The 16,331-nt window shown below is 42.6% G+C and overlaps 1 protein-coding gene across 1 annotated transcript; it reads left to right on the top strand.

Annotated features, from left to right (window-relative positions):
- Positions 1–1,504: 1,504 nt before the first annotated feature.
- On the top strand, positions 1,505–15,270 carry CALM2 (calmodulin 2). Its single transcript, XM_054195718.1, has 6 exons — positions 1,505–1,658; positions 6,234–6,264; positions 11,552–11,695; positions 11,770–11,876; positions 12,770–12,905; positions 14,359–15,270. Exons 1-6 carry the CDS (start codon positions 1,656–1,658, stop codon positions 14,385–14,387), a joined length of 450 nt encoding a protein of 149 aa, XP_054051693.1. The 5' UTR covers positions 1,505–1,655; the 3' UTR covers positions 14,388–15,270.
- Positions 15,271–16,331: the final 1,061 nt, after the last annotated feature.

The raw sequence follows: 16,331 nt of genomic DNA, 5'->3' as shown, positions 1-16,331 counted from the left end.
TTTCCCCTTTGTTCCTGAATTCGGGGGGGACACGGGATTACCTCTGACAAGAGAGCCAGCCTGAGAATTTAAATTAATATTCTGAGGGGAAAAACTCACAGGATTTTTGCAAAGAGTTTGTTGACGCCAGTCCCTTCCTAAGTACACCCCGTTTACATGGCCTGTGGAACAAAACGACTGCGAGGAGCAGAGATGAGCAAAACCCCTTCAGTGAGAGCCATCGCTCTGGTTTGTTTAAGGGGAGCACGGAGTAGACAGGTATAAAATAATACTCATTTATAAGTACTGCATAAATATCAATGAAGTTATTTTTGCGATAGATATGGAAGCAGACGATTTTGACTGCGATACGACTGGTAACTTGTTTTCAAACTTGGGTGAGAAAACTCAAGGCTTGGGCCCCCGAAGTTTAATAATAATGTATTTGTGGTCCCCAAACAAGCCTTGTGGCAGTAGGAAATGACAGGTAGGCCTTTCACCAGCCTCAGCCAACGCTGCAGCTACTCGCCGAATTACCCGTCGATTTTAAGCAGGCTGTTAGGACTTGAAAACACATTTGCGAGTTTGGAAGTTATGCCTGAGGCAATTTGCCCAAACGCACCTTAGAAAAACCGAGATTTTTAGCTCAGGAACTGGTGGCCATCCATCCTCCTCAGCCACAAGCCCAGGGCAGAGGTGGTTCATAAGCTGGGGGGGGGAACCTCTTTTCTTTTAAAACAACGCTACCCGCGACGAAGCCCCCCTTCACGGCTCATGCAGAGGGAAGTGGGGAATATTTTTTTTCGCCGGACTGCGCTGGATGCGGAGGGAGATCTCTTTTAGTAACCCCGTGAAGGCGGCGGAGGGCGGGGGGTGCGCATTTTTTTTCCCCGGAGCGCAGCGCGATAAGGCTTGAAACGTTCTGACTGCCGCAGCTCTTCTCCCCGTCCCTTCGGTCTATCCCAGTGCGGTGGGGGCCAGGCCCGGGACGGCCCGGTCCCGGGCCGTCCCGGGCCTGGCCCCCACCGCACTGGGCCGGGCCTCACGCATTGCGGGCGCGGTGGTGGTGGGGGGGGTGAGTGTGTGAGGGGAAGCGGGGGGGGAGGGAGGCGGTTAACGTCCGAGTGACGCATTGCAGGTACGAATCCACCAATCGGCGCCTTCCTTTCTGGAGTCGCCGCACTCCCCGGCGTTTTTTTTTTTTTTCTAAGATCCTCTTCCGCCCGGTGAAATAGTCCCCTCAGCCTGATACCACCACCACACATTCCCCCCCCACCCCCTTCGGCAAACCCCCCCCTCCCGCCGTTTCACAAGCGCTTCCCCTCCCTCGCTCTTTTCTCGCATCTCGCCCATTCCCGCGGCGGGGCTTGTGGACAAGGAGCGGGTGGGGGGGCAGAAAGGGGACGCGGTCGGGGTGCGGAGAGGGGGGGGCAGCAGAGAAGAGCGCGAAGAGCCGGGACTTCTTTCGCAGCTCCTTTCCCAGACGAGGGGAAAGGGGGGGGGGGAGGGGGAGGGAGCGGCGCGGAGCGATCCGGGCGGGCTGTGAGGCGGTTTATGAGGCACTGCTGGCGGCCGGGCAGGGCTCAGTGTGAGGCGAGCCGTAGAGCGGGCAGGTTGCTCGTGTGCCCCGTGCAGCCGTTAGCTTCCACCACACCCCGCAGCCAGGCCGAGACACCATGGTGAGTTGCCTGGGCATGGGGTAGCGACGCGGCTTTGCGGGTGCTGGTCGGGTGCTCGGGGTGGGGGGGGTTGTGTGTGTGTGTGTGTGTGCGTGCGCGCGCTTGTGGTTTGGGTGTGGATGTGTGTGGGGGAGCACAGAGGGGACAGGTGGTTTGGCTGGTGTGGGGCGGGGTCGCCTGCAGAAGGGTGAGAGAGGGTGAAGGTGTCCCTCGGTGTGGCCGGCTGGCTGAGCCCGGCAGCATGGGCAGGCTGCGGCGGAGGGTCCCACTCGGAGGCGCCGTGTCGGCGCGTAGGAGGAAGTGGTGGTGGTGAACGAATCCCGCCCGGGTCCCTTTCCCGCCCCTGGGGCGTTGGTGCGGATTCAAAATTCAAACTGCCACTCGGTTCCAGCGCCATGACGCTTTGTCGGGGCGTGTGTCGGCTCGGGGCGGTGGGGGGGGGGGGAAGCAGAGCGGCAGATAACGGTTCCTCCTGGGAGGAGACCCGCGTGGGGGGTGCCGGGAGGGGGGGAAGGAGCCTGCCACGATGGCACCAGCTCCACTTTCTTATCGCTTCCTCCCCCACTCTCCCCTCCGCCTTTCCCCCTCCCCGGCAAGCCGGCGTGCGCGGCTGAATGGGGCCAGGGAGCCCAGCGGCGCGGCAGCCGGCTGCTGCGGGCGCCTAAGATGTCTGGCTCTCTAGCGAGGTGTGTTGCGCCTGGTAATAATGCAATGCGGAGCCCTGCAGCTTCTGAGCAGCATGATGATGAGGGGCAGGCTGCCTCACTGCACCATCTCCCGCCTCGCTAGACCTGTTGTCAGCTCACGTTGGAGCCGCTCTCTCCCCTGCCGATTTCATGATAACGCCTTGCTGTCGGTGGCTCTATTGAAAAAGGGATTTATATATAATTTTTTTAAACAGTTTCCGGCGTCCCGTTTTGGTCATTGCGGTGGACTGTCCTGCATTTTCTTGATCAACCACAATTTATTTTTCCTAGCAATACGTTTGTTTAGGATTTTAACCAACTGTCGAAATAGAACATATTCTGTGGAATTGGAGAATTGTTTCAAATTCGGTCTAAAGGATAGGAGTTTAGCTTTTTTAAATTTAAACAAGTGGATACTGAAACACGTACAAAATGGAACAATTATGTTGCAAAAGCAACACCAATGACCACTTGTAGTACTATCTCTGCATTTAGAGAAGATGCAGTATAGTGGAACTGCCTTTTCATTCATTACATGCTTTTAAGGAGTCATATCACTATCAGCTCGCCATGTCTAATGTGAACGGTGGGTACTTAAAATTGAGGGGTTTTTTAAGTGCTCTCTCTGGGCAAAGAAATTCAGTGAACAGAAGCCCGAATTTGTTATTTTGCTTGAATTGGGAACCTATACAGCAAACCATCTATAAAGGAAAAAAACAGTGAATCTAGCAGCAAAAGACTCTTGCTGCTTTTAGTCACCATCAGAACCAAAAATGGAGTATCTCCAAGCAAGGTCTGTATAAAAATGGGTGTGTCCAGGAGGCACAGTGTCACTCCGAGTGTGGTTATAGTTCATCCTGACAGACCAGACTGGCTAAACCTGTGAATATGTGTTGTCCAGCACTGTACATGCTAGATAAAGCGTCATGCTTTGCTCCCAAAATAAAGCTAACTTACTATAAGCATAATGCTAGTCCATCTAGTTGTTGATTTTCAGTTAATCTTGCCAGATCAGAACTGTCCATTCAGATCTAACACCCGTGAAAGTACACCAAAATGCCAAGTTTTGGAGGGGAATGGTGTCATCAGTTCTGTGGTTTGCTGGTAGCTCTCTATCAGGCGGTGTTTGTCAGCTCTGTTGAGGACCTTCCAAACCGGTTACTGCATAGCAGCTACGACTGTAACGAAACACTACCTCTAGAGGCTGCATGTGCCACTGAAACTGCTGCACAGGCAGCAGTTCCCCTTCTTTCCTAGGAGGCTTACATTCTTTGTCAGGCCCTCAACATAATCTGGGGGTGGGGGAATGGAAGCTGTTGCAGTGAAAATGAAAGTGCTGCAACATGAATCAGAGAATGCCGTGGCAAAGCTATGCTGGGTTCCCTGACTTCATCAAAGGAGGTTTTCAGGTGGATCTAGGCCATAGTAAGGGGCACGTCAAAACTTCAGCATAGGCATGTTACAAATGCAATTTTAACTGTTTGTTTCAGAAGTTGGGTTGCGTTACTGAAGGTGTGCATACTGTCACATGTATGGTGCATGAGTATTTAGCTTAAGTTCAGGACAAAGAACTCTAGAAGGCCCTTCTAGGAAGACGACGGTGGCCTGTAAGTCTCAGGCATGGATCCGGGCTGATCGCCCTCCACCTGAGTGGCATGGGGAGGGAGTGATCTGGCAGACTTGCTGGCTCCGCCTTTTACTGCTGTTGCGCAGCAGTCCCTGCAGAGCCTAGCACTGCAGAGTACAGATGGTGTTTGTTCAACCTTGCCCCACCTCCGAGCTTATCTTTCAACTGCCGTATACCTGTGGCTTCTAATAAGCGTCGTGCGCTTCTGAAACACTGTTCTTCTTACAGGTGCTGACAAAGCTTATCCAAATTTATGGTTAGTGGCTATAGGATGTTTTAAGTTGCTGGAAGAGTTAGAGAGGAAGAGTTCAAGAACACTCACCAGCTTAAACACTGCTTAATGTCATGTCTTTATATAAAACTGTTTATATAAAACAGTATGTGCCTCAACTTGGTAACCCATAAGTATTGACCTAAATAAACTAGGTTCTTGCTACTTAAATCTGATCTACAGCTTTCTGTGGATATAAATATCCTGCAGAAATATAGCACATCATTGTCTTTACTCGAGCAATAAAAATGTAAATAGCATGCAAAGGTATGAGTCTGACTGTGTTAATGATACACTCCAGACAAGCGAGAATCTGTTAGGCTTCTCTTAAGTGACCAGCAGAATGCTTCCATCTCAAAGACTGGTGTTGAATTGGTGATGTTCTCAGCAGTGTTGCTGCCACCCTAGACTATCTTTTAAAAAAAACCAAACAAACAAAAACTGCAAAAAGATGAACCTGCATGGGAATACTTCTACAGCTGCTGAAATTGGAACAAGTGGAGTCTATAGATGCAAATACCAATTGGCGGCTCTTTAGAGTTGCTCAGTAGTGTGGTCTTGATTCTTAAGAGCAGGTGAGCCACAGGCAGTCTGAGAAATTGCTGATAGTGGCCTTCATCTTGAGCTGTTTCTGTATTGTGTGCATATTTTTATTGTAAGCAGTTTAGCTCTTGTATGGCTGCTCGAGCAGCTAACTTTCCTTCTGTTACAGGAAGAATAACCAGAAGCGGGTAACTTCTAAGGCTGTTTGCAGTATAGAAATGTAATTCAAATTGAAGTTAGTAAAGGAAAAACTGACAGGTGGTGTATATACCTTTTTTCTAAGTATTGCATTGACAGATGGCTGATGTGAGATGTTTGTGGGCACAGCTAATGACTGAAAACATTTCTAACTGTCAATATTGCAGTAATTATAAAAAGGTTGTTGCCAAAATGATTGCAGTAGGAACAAAACTAAAACAAGCTGTGTTGAACTTGGGCAGTGAGTGTATCTTTTCTGTATATTAGAGTTTTGGGGTTTTTTTGTCTCTTTGGTGGAGTACCATGGGGTAAAGAGCTCAAGGAGCTCTCTTGAAGGAAATGTATGGCCTTGTTACTGCAACTCAACTGAAGCTATCTAGAATTTATTTGAAGAATCAGCTGATTTGAAGACCTAGGGAAAGTATTTCTACAGTCCTCAAACAGCTTTGTGCTCTTTGATTGCTATCAAATCCAGTTGATGTGAAACTGTCCAATGATAGAGCAAAATGGAGGTATAAACTGGGGCTTAACCAACTGATAGAGAAGTTATGTCTTGCGCCACTGAACCTTTCTCTTTTGGCCCTGTAAACTACTTTATGCTACTTGAGTCTGTAGACAGTGGTCTGAAAAAAGTTTAGACAGCCATATGACAAATGCATTGAAATTGCCAGTTTGGGCTAAAGCTGCCAGTACTGATTATATGGACTCTTTTTTTTTTTTTTGTGGTCAGGTCTTGGACATAAAGCTTCATGTTAATCAGGGGATGATTGAATTCTAGAGAAGAGTATATTTTTCTAATTATAGCATCGTAACTAAGCAGAACAGACCAGTCTGCCTTAAATTTGGGGCTTGGGCATTACAGCTGCATTACTTAGACCTAAAGTGTTTAGTGTTAAAGCTGAGACTAGTTTACCAAAGTATTACTACCAGTAGTCTGCTGTGCTAATGAGTTTTTAAACCGGTCTAGAGGGACCTGTGTGCCTTGAGTTTGCTAGTGTTGCTTGGGTGATTGATTGATACCCATGGTAATCCGTTATTTGGGTATACCAGATATTGTGGGGTTGAAAATGAGGACAGGCTGTCAATTCTCACTTAGCAAGCAACCCTGATGACTTTTGAGCTGTGTTAGTTAGAACTATTTCATAATGCTACAGATAAGTCCTGAAGAGCAGCTACCATGTTTGTAGGCCTGTGTCTTATTTTGCCTTGAACTTCTGCTACAACTATAACGATTTTCTCTTTTATTGCAGGCTGATCAACTGACAGAAGAGCAGATTGCAGGTGAGGTTTTTATGTGCTGTGTTGCTACTCCTACTTGACCTGGCACATCTCTTAATCCAGTGACAGTCTGTGTTACACAGGATAATTTATCTTTCTTAGGTACTAAAGAAATACTGTGGAATGTTTTAATTTGTTGTCTTAAGTTTTACAGATTTAGCTACTGTAAAAGCACCATGGATACAATGAATCTGAAGTTTTGTTCTCGAGAATATTTAGGCAGTCCTCATAGCTTTACTAGCTGGTAGACTTGGGACTGTTTTTTCTTTTTTTCTGTTATGACTATAGAATTGTCCCAAGTGCAAACTGAAGGTGGGGGGGTGGGGTGCTTGAATATCTGGTGAAGGCTTGGAATCTGGAGCGCTCTTCTAACAGAAGGCAAAAATAATTTACTTTGTGGTCTCCTGTTAGCGGAGATGTTTGAGAGTAGCTTTTTTTTTTAAGACAGCGGAGACTGGCTTCATAATGACAACACTTGATATTCCATTTTTGGAACTGCGTTGTATACTTGGACACAAGTGTCTGTGCGCTGTTCTGATGGTCTGGGGCTTGCTCTGAAATGCTTAAACAAATATGCATCTCTTACATCTTCTGTGTACATCTGTGGCCCCCTAGCAATGGTTTCTATGCGCTGACAGCTGTCTACTAATGACTAAAACTCTTCTGGTTATGATGTCTCCTGCTTATGCAGGCTGCACAACCTAGTATCTGTCACTGGTCTCTGGAGAATGATTTCAACTTCAGTTACTGTTGTGACTTAAAGTGAGTAATGCAGAATTCAGCCTTGCCATGGACATTCAAAAACTTCAGGGGTTTTGATCTGACAAGTGTATAGTGTTAACATTAGAAAGTCTCATTGTGTATACTGTCATGTTGAAATGACTTTGGAGGGTGTTAGGATTCTGCTAATCTAATAGTACCAAGTCAAGCATGCAAATAACAGTCTTTAAGGGCTATTGCTATTTAACTATGGTGCAGCTCTTGAAGACACTGTATTAAACAGAAGTGTCATAATGACCTAGTTTGTTTTTACCATAATTGCCAAATTTGAAGTGTAAGAACATTCTTCTGTTCTGCTTTTAGACTTCAGAAGCTTGCTTAACTCATAGGAGACTAATTATGGTTTTGTGGAAAGTCCTTAGTCTATTTACTTGTTGCCATGGTACTGTCTTATGAGTAAGCACAAGCTTGAGATTTTTTTTTCTGGAAGTGGCCTACATATCTTAAGGGTTTTGTGATCAGTTTAGTTGGAGCAGGCTTTATCAATTGTCACTGCTGTCTTTTCAATAATGGTTCATTGTTCCAGTTCTTAACTGTAGAAGCTTTATTAGTTGATGTAGCTGATTATGGAATATAAACAGGAAGCTCATTAACACTACCTCAGGATTAGTGCAAATGTTAGCTATTCAGTAGTGATAGTATAGTTCTCAGAGCCAAAAGTGAGTATTAGTAAGCTTGTCATACTGGTATAGAGGGTTTTCATCTGTGTGGAAAGAATAAAAACATAAGTTAGTATCAGTATACAGTGTAAAATGGCCTATCACTTTCAGTTCAGCTATGGTATTTCATGAAGCAAATGTGTTTGCAAGTAAGCTGTGAACCTCTGATGTGAAGGTATAAGCCCACTGCTGGCCTGTTAGGGAACCATCCTACTACTGTTTAAGAAGGGTTGCAGTTGACTAAGCAGACTGCTTAGTTTTGCTGATGAAGGCCAGTGTCTTGCATGGGAAAACTGTTACAGGTACAGTTTGCATGTTTTACAGAGGCCTTGTTGTTTTAAAGGCCTGAGCCCCCTACCATTCCATTTCAGTTTATTTGAAGATACCTTGCTTTTTGTTTGAAGGTGAGCTTATGAAAGTGGTACTACAAGGTAGAGACAACATTCCCCTTCTAAAATGGAAGGATGAAGTAGTTAGTTAAAGCAGGCACTTCTGGGCTTAAAACAAATCTTTCAACTCTGCTGTGAAGCACCAGAATACAGTTGTTAAAGATTGTGGATGTTCTTACTTCCTGTGGAACTCACTGGTCATACAGGACTGAAGCTTCTTGTCATAATAGGTAGAGGTGAAAGACTTCTCAGGTCTTGTTCATATGAAAGATTGATTTTGAAACCTGAGTAGATACAGAACGTGAATGCTAGTTGCAGCTTCATTCAGTAAGAATTGACGTTGCCAAGTCAAATGGGTATCCATTTGGTCATGCGTTGTTTTAAAAAGGTATATAGGTCAGGACCATTTGTGGGTGGTGGGGGAGAGGGGTTGACACCTTTATAGATGCTTTTGTCCCAGAGTAACTGCTCTAGTGAGCTATACTTCTTCCACTAACCTCAAAGGGGTCTAAATGGGCTCTCTGAAGAAGTAGGCCTATGTATGGTGTTGGTTTTGCCTTGCTCCTATAGTATGCTGCACTTCTCTGTTGGGGATCTGACCACAAGAGCTATTTAGAATTTATTTCATAGTAGAAATAGTCATGTTTAAGTGTTGAGCTCCTGGTAGCTGTGAAGAGAACAATTGGTGTTCTATAAAAGTTCCAGACATAGCTGGCTAAACTGTGTGAGAGTGGCAATGGTAGTTCTGGTTCACTGAACATATTAGGTCACTGAAGACTGCTGCTTCATCTGGAAAGGTGATGTGGTGCAGAGATGCCTCAGAAGCTATTGTTAAATAGAACATTTTGAGCTAGGCTGTTAAGAGTTCACATTCTGTTGGACTAGCCTTTCTTTCATGGGGCCTGGAAGTAGTCTTTCCTTCTGATGCAGTGTGCTTTTTGGAAGGAAGGAAAGGCTGAAACCTTGTATCCTGCCCTGAAGATGAGTGGTTCTGCCAGCACTATCCTCAGGTTTCTGATAGGTTAGCCTTGTCTAGAATACAGGAGAATTTTCATTTGCAGGTTGATATGGAGGAGTGTTGAATAAAGGGAGGATTTGCTTACATGTGACATGGAGTCATAAGGTGTTAAGTGTGGGAAGTGTGTTTTATAATCTTACGTTGCAGGAAGCCAGAATTGAGTTGCTCCCTAAACTTCAGTATTTTATAGCTGCCTTCACTGGCCACTGACACAAACCCTCCAAAGCTGCACTGGGTTGTTCTTGTTCTAGTCTAAACTATATCTGCATAGATTATTACTCCTTTGTTTTAACTAGCGGAGGTGATTCCTGCAAGTGGTTAAAGAGGTATTTTGATTGTATTCCTAACTTGATTCAGCATTTCAAACAGGAATATGCTGCTTATTTTTGACTTGCTTTACTTTATGGTTATGATTTACAGCTGGTTGTTTCTTAGCCTATAGCATCTCTGAGTAAAAGAAAGGTGAAGAGTTGTCCTTTGAGTAATTCACTTCAAGTGTTCAGAATATACCACTGAATGGCCCAAAGCAAGACTTTGAATTTTGTGTAACAATTAAGTATTACTTATTTTAAGCAGGATCATTGCAGTACTGTGAAGTCTGGTTTGTCTTTGGGTTAGTGACAGTTGACCTTCAAGCTAAGGATAAAGTGGTTAACAGCTAAATGCTTTGAATAAAAAGTGAGTACCTGACTCTTGATGAAGATTCAGTATTCCCCTGTTGAGGTCCTTCCATGATAGGCTATGAACTTCTATTCTAGGCTTGACACAAAAGCCTTTGCTTCCCTGCTGTAAAACTTTACTCCTGATAAACCTGTTTATTGCATCCAAGCTAACTGAAACTAGCCCCAAAGACTTGTTGGAAGTTACTGTAGGTACAGGTTATAGCTGCGTGTTTGGGTAGGCCTGTTTCTGCTTTTTGATTATACAATACTGGCTTGAAAAACACTTTTGTCTGGCGCTGTGCTAGCCTTGCTCTGATTCTTATGTGCTAAACAGCGGGAGTTGGCTTTTGGAACATTTCAAACTATTAGATGTAGAAGAGTGTTTTTTTCCTGGATGGGACTCAACTGTGGCTCTGGTATTACAGCTGCATTCATGAACTATAAAAAGCTTATTTTTGTAGTTGCGTTTTTAACACTTGCCAGCTTGTGCTAACCTAGAGTGTTTCAGAGTATGAAATGGATGAAGTAAGACTTTATGCAGTTCATGTGAAAACACAACTTTTACTGTGACTAACTCTGGTCTGGGAAACCCACCATCTGGAAAGCTGGCTGCTTGGAAATGTTGAAAAATTAATTCTTGGAAGTATTTCTGATGCGGGAGTACCCTTGAGCTAACGAGTTCTCCAAAGGCATGATCTCGGGTGCCTTGAAAGCTGTAAAAGGATCTGAACTATACAAGGGAATAGATAAGTTTTCATGTTTAACTGTAATTTGTGTGTGAGCTACTACAGTCCAGCGAGCGAGCCTAAGGTCTGTGGCCAAAGACAAACAGATGGCATGGATTAAAACCAACTCCACTTTTGGACTGGACAATTAAACATGTCATGCTTGTATTAATATTGCTGGCTACAATACAGCCATTGTAGAGGGCTAAGAAGTAGCACTGAAACACAGTTAAGCAGTCTTACAGCTGTTTTTGACTAGTTCTGTAAAAGCTGTTTCTGAATATGGTAGGGCTGAAGCAGTTTTCTATGCAGCTCTTCAGAAATTGAGACTCCAGTGACTTTCCTCCTTGAACAACTGACTGGAGTTGTGTATATACATAGGCTGAAGAACTGCAGAAGTCCAGTGGGAGAGAGAGCTGGGAGAAGTTCCTTTGTAGCTAGGTGTGGCCAAGTGTTAAAGACCTGTGGTGCTAGGTACTGGAGCTTCACGTAGCATATACTGTTCAGACTTAACATGTCCAGTGGAAGTGAGTTATAATGAGAAACTTATTTTTATTTTGGTCTGATTATACCTTTTTTTCATTGACTGGTCTCCTCTATTAGTAGTAGAAGTGCTATTAAGCGGTAGCATTTGTATTTTGAGTACCATTTTTCAGCTTTCTTAAAGTAATTTCATACTACTTTCTCATGAGATAAACAGTTCCTACCAAGGATGCGGATCATTCTAGTTGGAGATGGCTGTTCCTTTGAGCTCTCTATTAGGGATCCTTGTTCAAGATAGATAGTAACAAATGTCTGAGTACTTCTTAAATGGATGACCTTTCATCTTGTTTAGGTCAAAACATGGTTGACTGGTAGGCTGGCGGGTTGTTTTCCAGATGCTGGTGCTTCCATGTTGGCATTACAATTAGAGCAGACTGAGCAGTATACCGAAGTCTTCTTAAGAGAATGAAATCAAGTTTTGTAATTTACAACAGTAAGCAGCAATTGATTCTTAAACAATTAAACTTAACATTTCAAATCTGAAGGTATTAACTCCTTTTCTGTTGTTGTACAGAATTCAAAGAAGCTTTTTCACTATTTGACAAGGATGGTGATGGTACTATAACTACAAAGGAGTTGGGGACAGTGATGAGATCGCTTGGTCAAAACCCCACAGAAGCAGAGCTACAGGATATGATCAATGAAGTAGATGCTGATGGTAAGATTTTACTGATAAGTAATTTAATAAACTGCTGGAAATGTGTTTTTTCTAACAAAGTAACTATCTTGCAGGCAATGGCACAATTGACTTTCCAGAGTTTCTGACAATGATGGCAAGAAAAATGAAAGATACAGATAGTGAAGAAGAAATTAGAGAAGCGTTCCGTGTGTTTGACAAGGTACTAAAATGTTCGCCTTTCCAAATATTCCTGTTAATGACAACTCAATCTGACTTCTGATGAGCTTCCTCATGGAATTGAGGGGGTATCTGCAGTCCTGTCACCTAGAACCTCTAGGTTAACTAGTCACCCTGAAGTTCAGTCTACTGTGGTACTGTGCTTGAAAGTCAAATGAGTCATAGTGATAGTAGTGGGTGGTACTATTAAGATACCACTTGCGGTGATACTTAAATACTTGTTCAAGGCTGGCAGGGAAATTGCTTAAATATTTAAAATGGTAATCTTTTAAATCTTTTGCTTAGTCTTTACTGAGTAAATTGCTAAATAAGTCTAAAGTTAATCAGCTTCTTAAGCAAGATGCACTTTAAAACAGAAAATATATGATGTTAAGTACCTCGGGGCATGGGGAGGAAAAAGTCAGTCCAGAGTTCGTATACACTAGAACTTTGATATCCAGTGTCCCAACAAGGATGGAATATGTAAGTGGTCTCTGAAGGCCTTGTGGCTTTGTGCTGGACTCCAGTCAAACAGGTGAATGAGATAAGTAGCTTCTATTCTAGGAAATAGACACTTGAACCAGATAGTCACATGATTGAATAGGCATAGGTTGCAAAAGGTGCTTGTTGCTTTGTCAGTGATTAAAAAGTGTATTGGGATGGGGCAGCCAAAGTAGACTGTATTGGATAAGTTGCTTTTTTAAAATGTCTCTAAGACGAAGATTCTAGACAATACTGAAGACACACTTAAAGCTTTCATCTGCCTTGTGCAAATGCTAGTGGTTAAAGCTATGCTAACTTCTTAGTAGTCACCTTGCTCTGCAGTATTCTTAAGTTATAGTTAAGATGCTAGGCCTTACACAAATCTATTCCAGTCTTCCTTTTTTCCCCTCCCAGGATGGTAATGGTTACATTAGTGCTGCAGAACTCCGTCATGTGATGACAAATCTTGGGGAGAAGCTAACAGATGAAGAAGTTGATGAAATGATTAGGGAAGCAGACATTGATGGTGATGGTCAAGTAAACTATGAAGGTAAGGAGTTGTTAACTGACTCTCTTTGTGTAGCACTTCTCGTGATGGCGGTTGTGTAGATGCTGATAGCCACACCAGGTTTAAATAGGGCAATTTTCAGTTGAGATCTCAACAGTTAGTGTTCCTCTAAGCTAATGTCTTTTAGTATGTATATCGTGTACCTCTAAATAGGTTTAAGTTTGAGTGGGTTATTGCTACCTTTGTGCCAAAGGCAAAAAATGACTATTCAGCGGTGTAGTGTAAGAAATAACTTTGAAAATCTAATGATGTCTAATTGACCATTAGAATAAGGAAGCTAGCTGATGTGTTCTCATGCCGTTCTGTTCACTAATGAATGTTGGTCTGACTGTAGCTAAAGCCACTCATTTTTCATTAATGCTTTTAAAATTAGTAATTAAAGGAGAAGCCTCTAAAATACACAGGAATTTCAAGACCTTTCAGAAAGACCTCTTTAATAATTTCACATAAATCAGCTGCAGCAGTAGTTTGTTTTTATTTCCTTCATTCTTGCTGGCATTGAAGCTTAAATGAAGTCATGCAAGCAGGAGGAGTTCTGTTAGGTAATTGCTTGTAACTCAGAAGCATTAAGCTGGTTTTCATTTTAACTTTCTGAACATCTTATAGAAAAGAGCTAGGGTATTTTCAGATAATGCCCTTACTGTTTTTGAGGTATAGGTGTGGCTTCCCTTTAAGGCCTTTTTGGTTGCAGCCTCGGGATGAGTGCTCACCTGTGAGCAAAAAGGCGTTTTTAGGAACAAGGCTGCTGCTCCATTAACTGTACTTATGAATAGACTGTTCAGAGGCTGGCGCTAGAGAGGGTAGGCATCCCTCTTCATTCCTGTTGCTCTTTGGAAACTTGAGCAACCAGTTAACTCCTTCTAGGTTCCTGGTTTCTTTTTGTTATTGCACCTGATGCTATGGTTCAGCAAGATAAGTGAAGAATCCTATTTTGTGGGCTCTAACTTCCAATGTGCTGTGAATAAGCAATGATTCAGTTGCTTAAAGACAGTCATGTAAAATAGTAAGACTTAAGCTATTCTGCTCTGAAAAAAGTTCAAACCAATGCAGTGTTTTGCTTGTACACCTGCTTAACTGAGTATCGCTTCAGCACAATTCCTATGGATCTCTTAGTCATTCTTAGATAGCTTGTCCCTTATCTATAAGCTAGTAGGCATGAGGGACCCTGTACTGGTTTTATTTTGGAAGTAAGGCTGTTCCCCAGTCTCTTGATGGACTAACATTTTTGATAAAAGTAGAGGCCTTTTGCTGTTAAAAATAGAGGAGGTTTTTAGGTGTGATGGTGGAAAAGGGGACTATCTTGAAGATGCTTTTGAGTGTAACTGAAAACATAGTTTTGAAACAGTGTTCAGCACTAGTAAGTCAGATCACTTCTAAGATCTTGCAATTCTGATTTTTCGCTAAATAACTCTTATGCAACTCTTTCCTTTTACAGAGTTTGTACAAATGATGACAGCGAAGTGAAGACGTTGTACAGAATGTGTTAAATTTCTTGTACAAAATTGTTTATTTGCCTTTTCTCTGTTTGTAACTTATCTGTAAAAGGTTTTTCCCTTACTGTCAAAAGAATATGCATGTATAGTAATTAGAAGGCCATTCCTCCATGTTTTTCTCCTTTATCTTACTGTCATTGTTCTGATTTTTGGAAAATTGATCTAAGTAACAAATGTTGCATGTGGCTTACTCTGGATATTTAAGCCCTTCTGCACATCTAAAGTTAGATGGAGTTGGTTAACTGAGGGAACATCTGGGTTGTCTGTTTAAAAATAAAAAAGTAGCTTTCTTTAGGAGACTTAGGTATGACTAGTGTGACAAGTTACATAAAGTAAGCTAGGGTTTACCATGCATTAGCAATTCCTTAGTTAAAGCGACATGCTGGCTCTAGTTCTCCAGTACATAAAGGAGTTTATTGCGCTTTCTGTGATGGAGGATAAGGACTCTTGCAGCTAACTCCAGGATAAAACCATGTGAATAGTATATATACATGTGGCTAATGCACTGTAAAAATCATTCTCCTAGCTTGCTTCACAGTAACTTGCTTGTGGCCATACCTGTAACATGTTGTTGAAATGTGGAGTCTTAACGTTGTGGACGATTGACAGTCAACAATATGAAACTTAAGTTGCACTAATGCAAAACGGGTGATTTATCCAGGTACTCGTACACAAGTTTTTTTTGTACTGCTGGTCCTGTACCAGAAAACATTTTTCTCCTCTTGTTACTATGCTTTTTAAACTTTGTTTAGCCACTTATTTTCAAAAAAAAAAAATCTGCTTATGGCACGATTTGCCTCAAATCCATTCCAAGTTGTATATTTGTTTTCCAATAAAAAATTACAATTTACCCATACTGTTTCAATGTATCCTTGAATTATTTACAGGAATTGTTCAATACAGTTGCTGCTCTATGTGTTTCAGTATGTAGCAGTTTGGTTTGCTTATGCAATGGATTGGCTGTCTTAAAATAGCTTGGAAGGTGAAAACTTAGTCCTTAAACTCTGGCCCTTAATAGTATTGTTGACTTGGAGAAGCTTTCTTACTAGTAGTTTCAAATGTATTTTACAGTCTTGTGTGGAGCTTGGTGCTTCAATAAACTTACCGTAGTGACTGGCTATGCCCACTATCTGTAGACATTGTGAACTGGATGTTGACCTAGTTCAATAGTTGACCTAAAATTAAAATTCCTTGTTCGGACAACTAAACCTGTTTGCTTTCTTTTAATTATTTTGGAGTTTATTCCCTGTCAGCTGCCACATTGGGGTAACTTAGTATCATACCTGGACTTTTCTGAAACTGCCGTGTCTGAGTTGCTGTTCAGGTTGCAGTCAGCTCAAAGTACAGAAGGAAAACATTCTCTTACTGAACTGCTAATGAGCATGACTGTGCTTCTAGCCCTAGTTTTTTGTCAAGGTTTAAATTTTTTTTTTTAAAGCAGAAAACAAACCTGGTTTTGATGAAGAATGAATCTAAAACCTCAAAAGAATTGTCAGAGGCTGTTCGTGCCCCTTGCCCCTGTACTCTCCTGGCAAGAACTGACTGATCGTGCCTATGCTATATGGTTATCTTCTTTGGGGATTCTGGTTGCCTTTAAACAAAGCATTGGCCCCTGCATCTGGTTACCCTCACTGGTCCCAGCAGAGCAGTTACCTAATGTTTTAAAACTGTTTTAATCATCTTTGATGTATTTGTAATTACAGTGCAAATGTAAAATTAGGACAGCTGATTAACATGATCAGATGCTTGTGGTCACTGATCTTAAAGCTCTGCTCCCAAAGAACTATGAGCAGCTCTATTGGTTTTTCAAAGGAGGCTTGTCAAAAGTCTTTAAATTGCCAGCGTCAGAATTCCTTAGAATTGTTGCTTGTGCACTGGCAATCTGTTTCAGGAAGCTTATGTGGTCAATCTTAAG

This window comes from Rissa tridactyla, chromosome 3 (genome assembly GCF_028500815.1).
Source record: "Rissa tridactyla isolate bRisTri1 chromosome 3, bRisTri1.patW.cur.20221130, whole genome shotgun sequence".
Lineage (NCBI taxonomy): Eukaryota > Metazoa > Chordata > Aves > Charadriiformes > Laridae > Rissa > Rissa tridactyla.
This window is presented reverse-complemented; position numbering and strand designations above follow the sequence as displayed.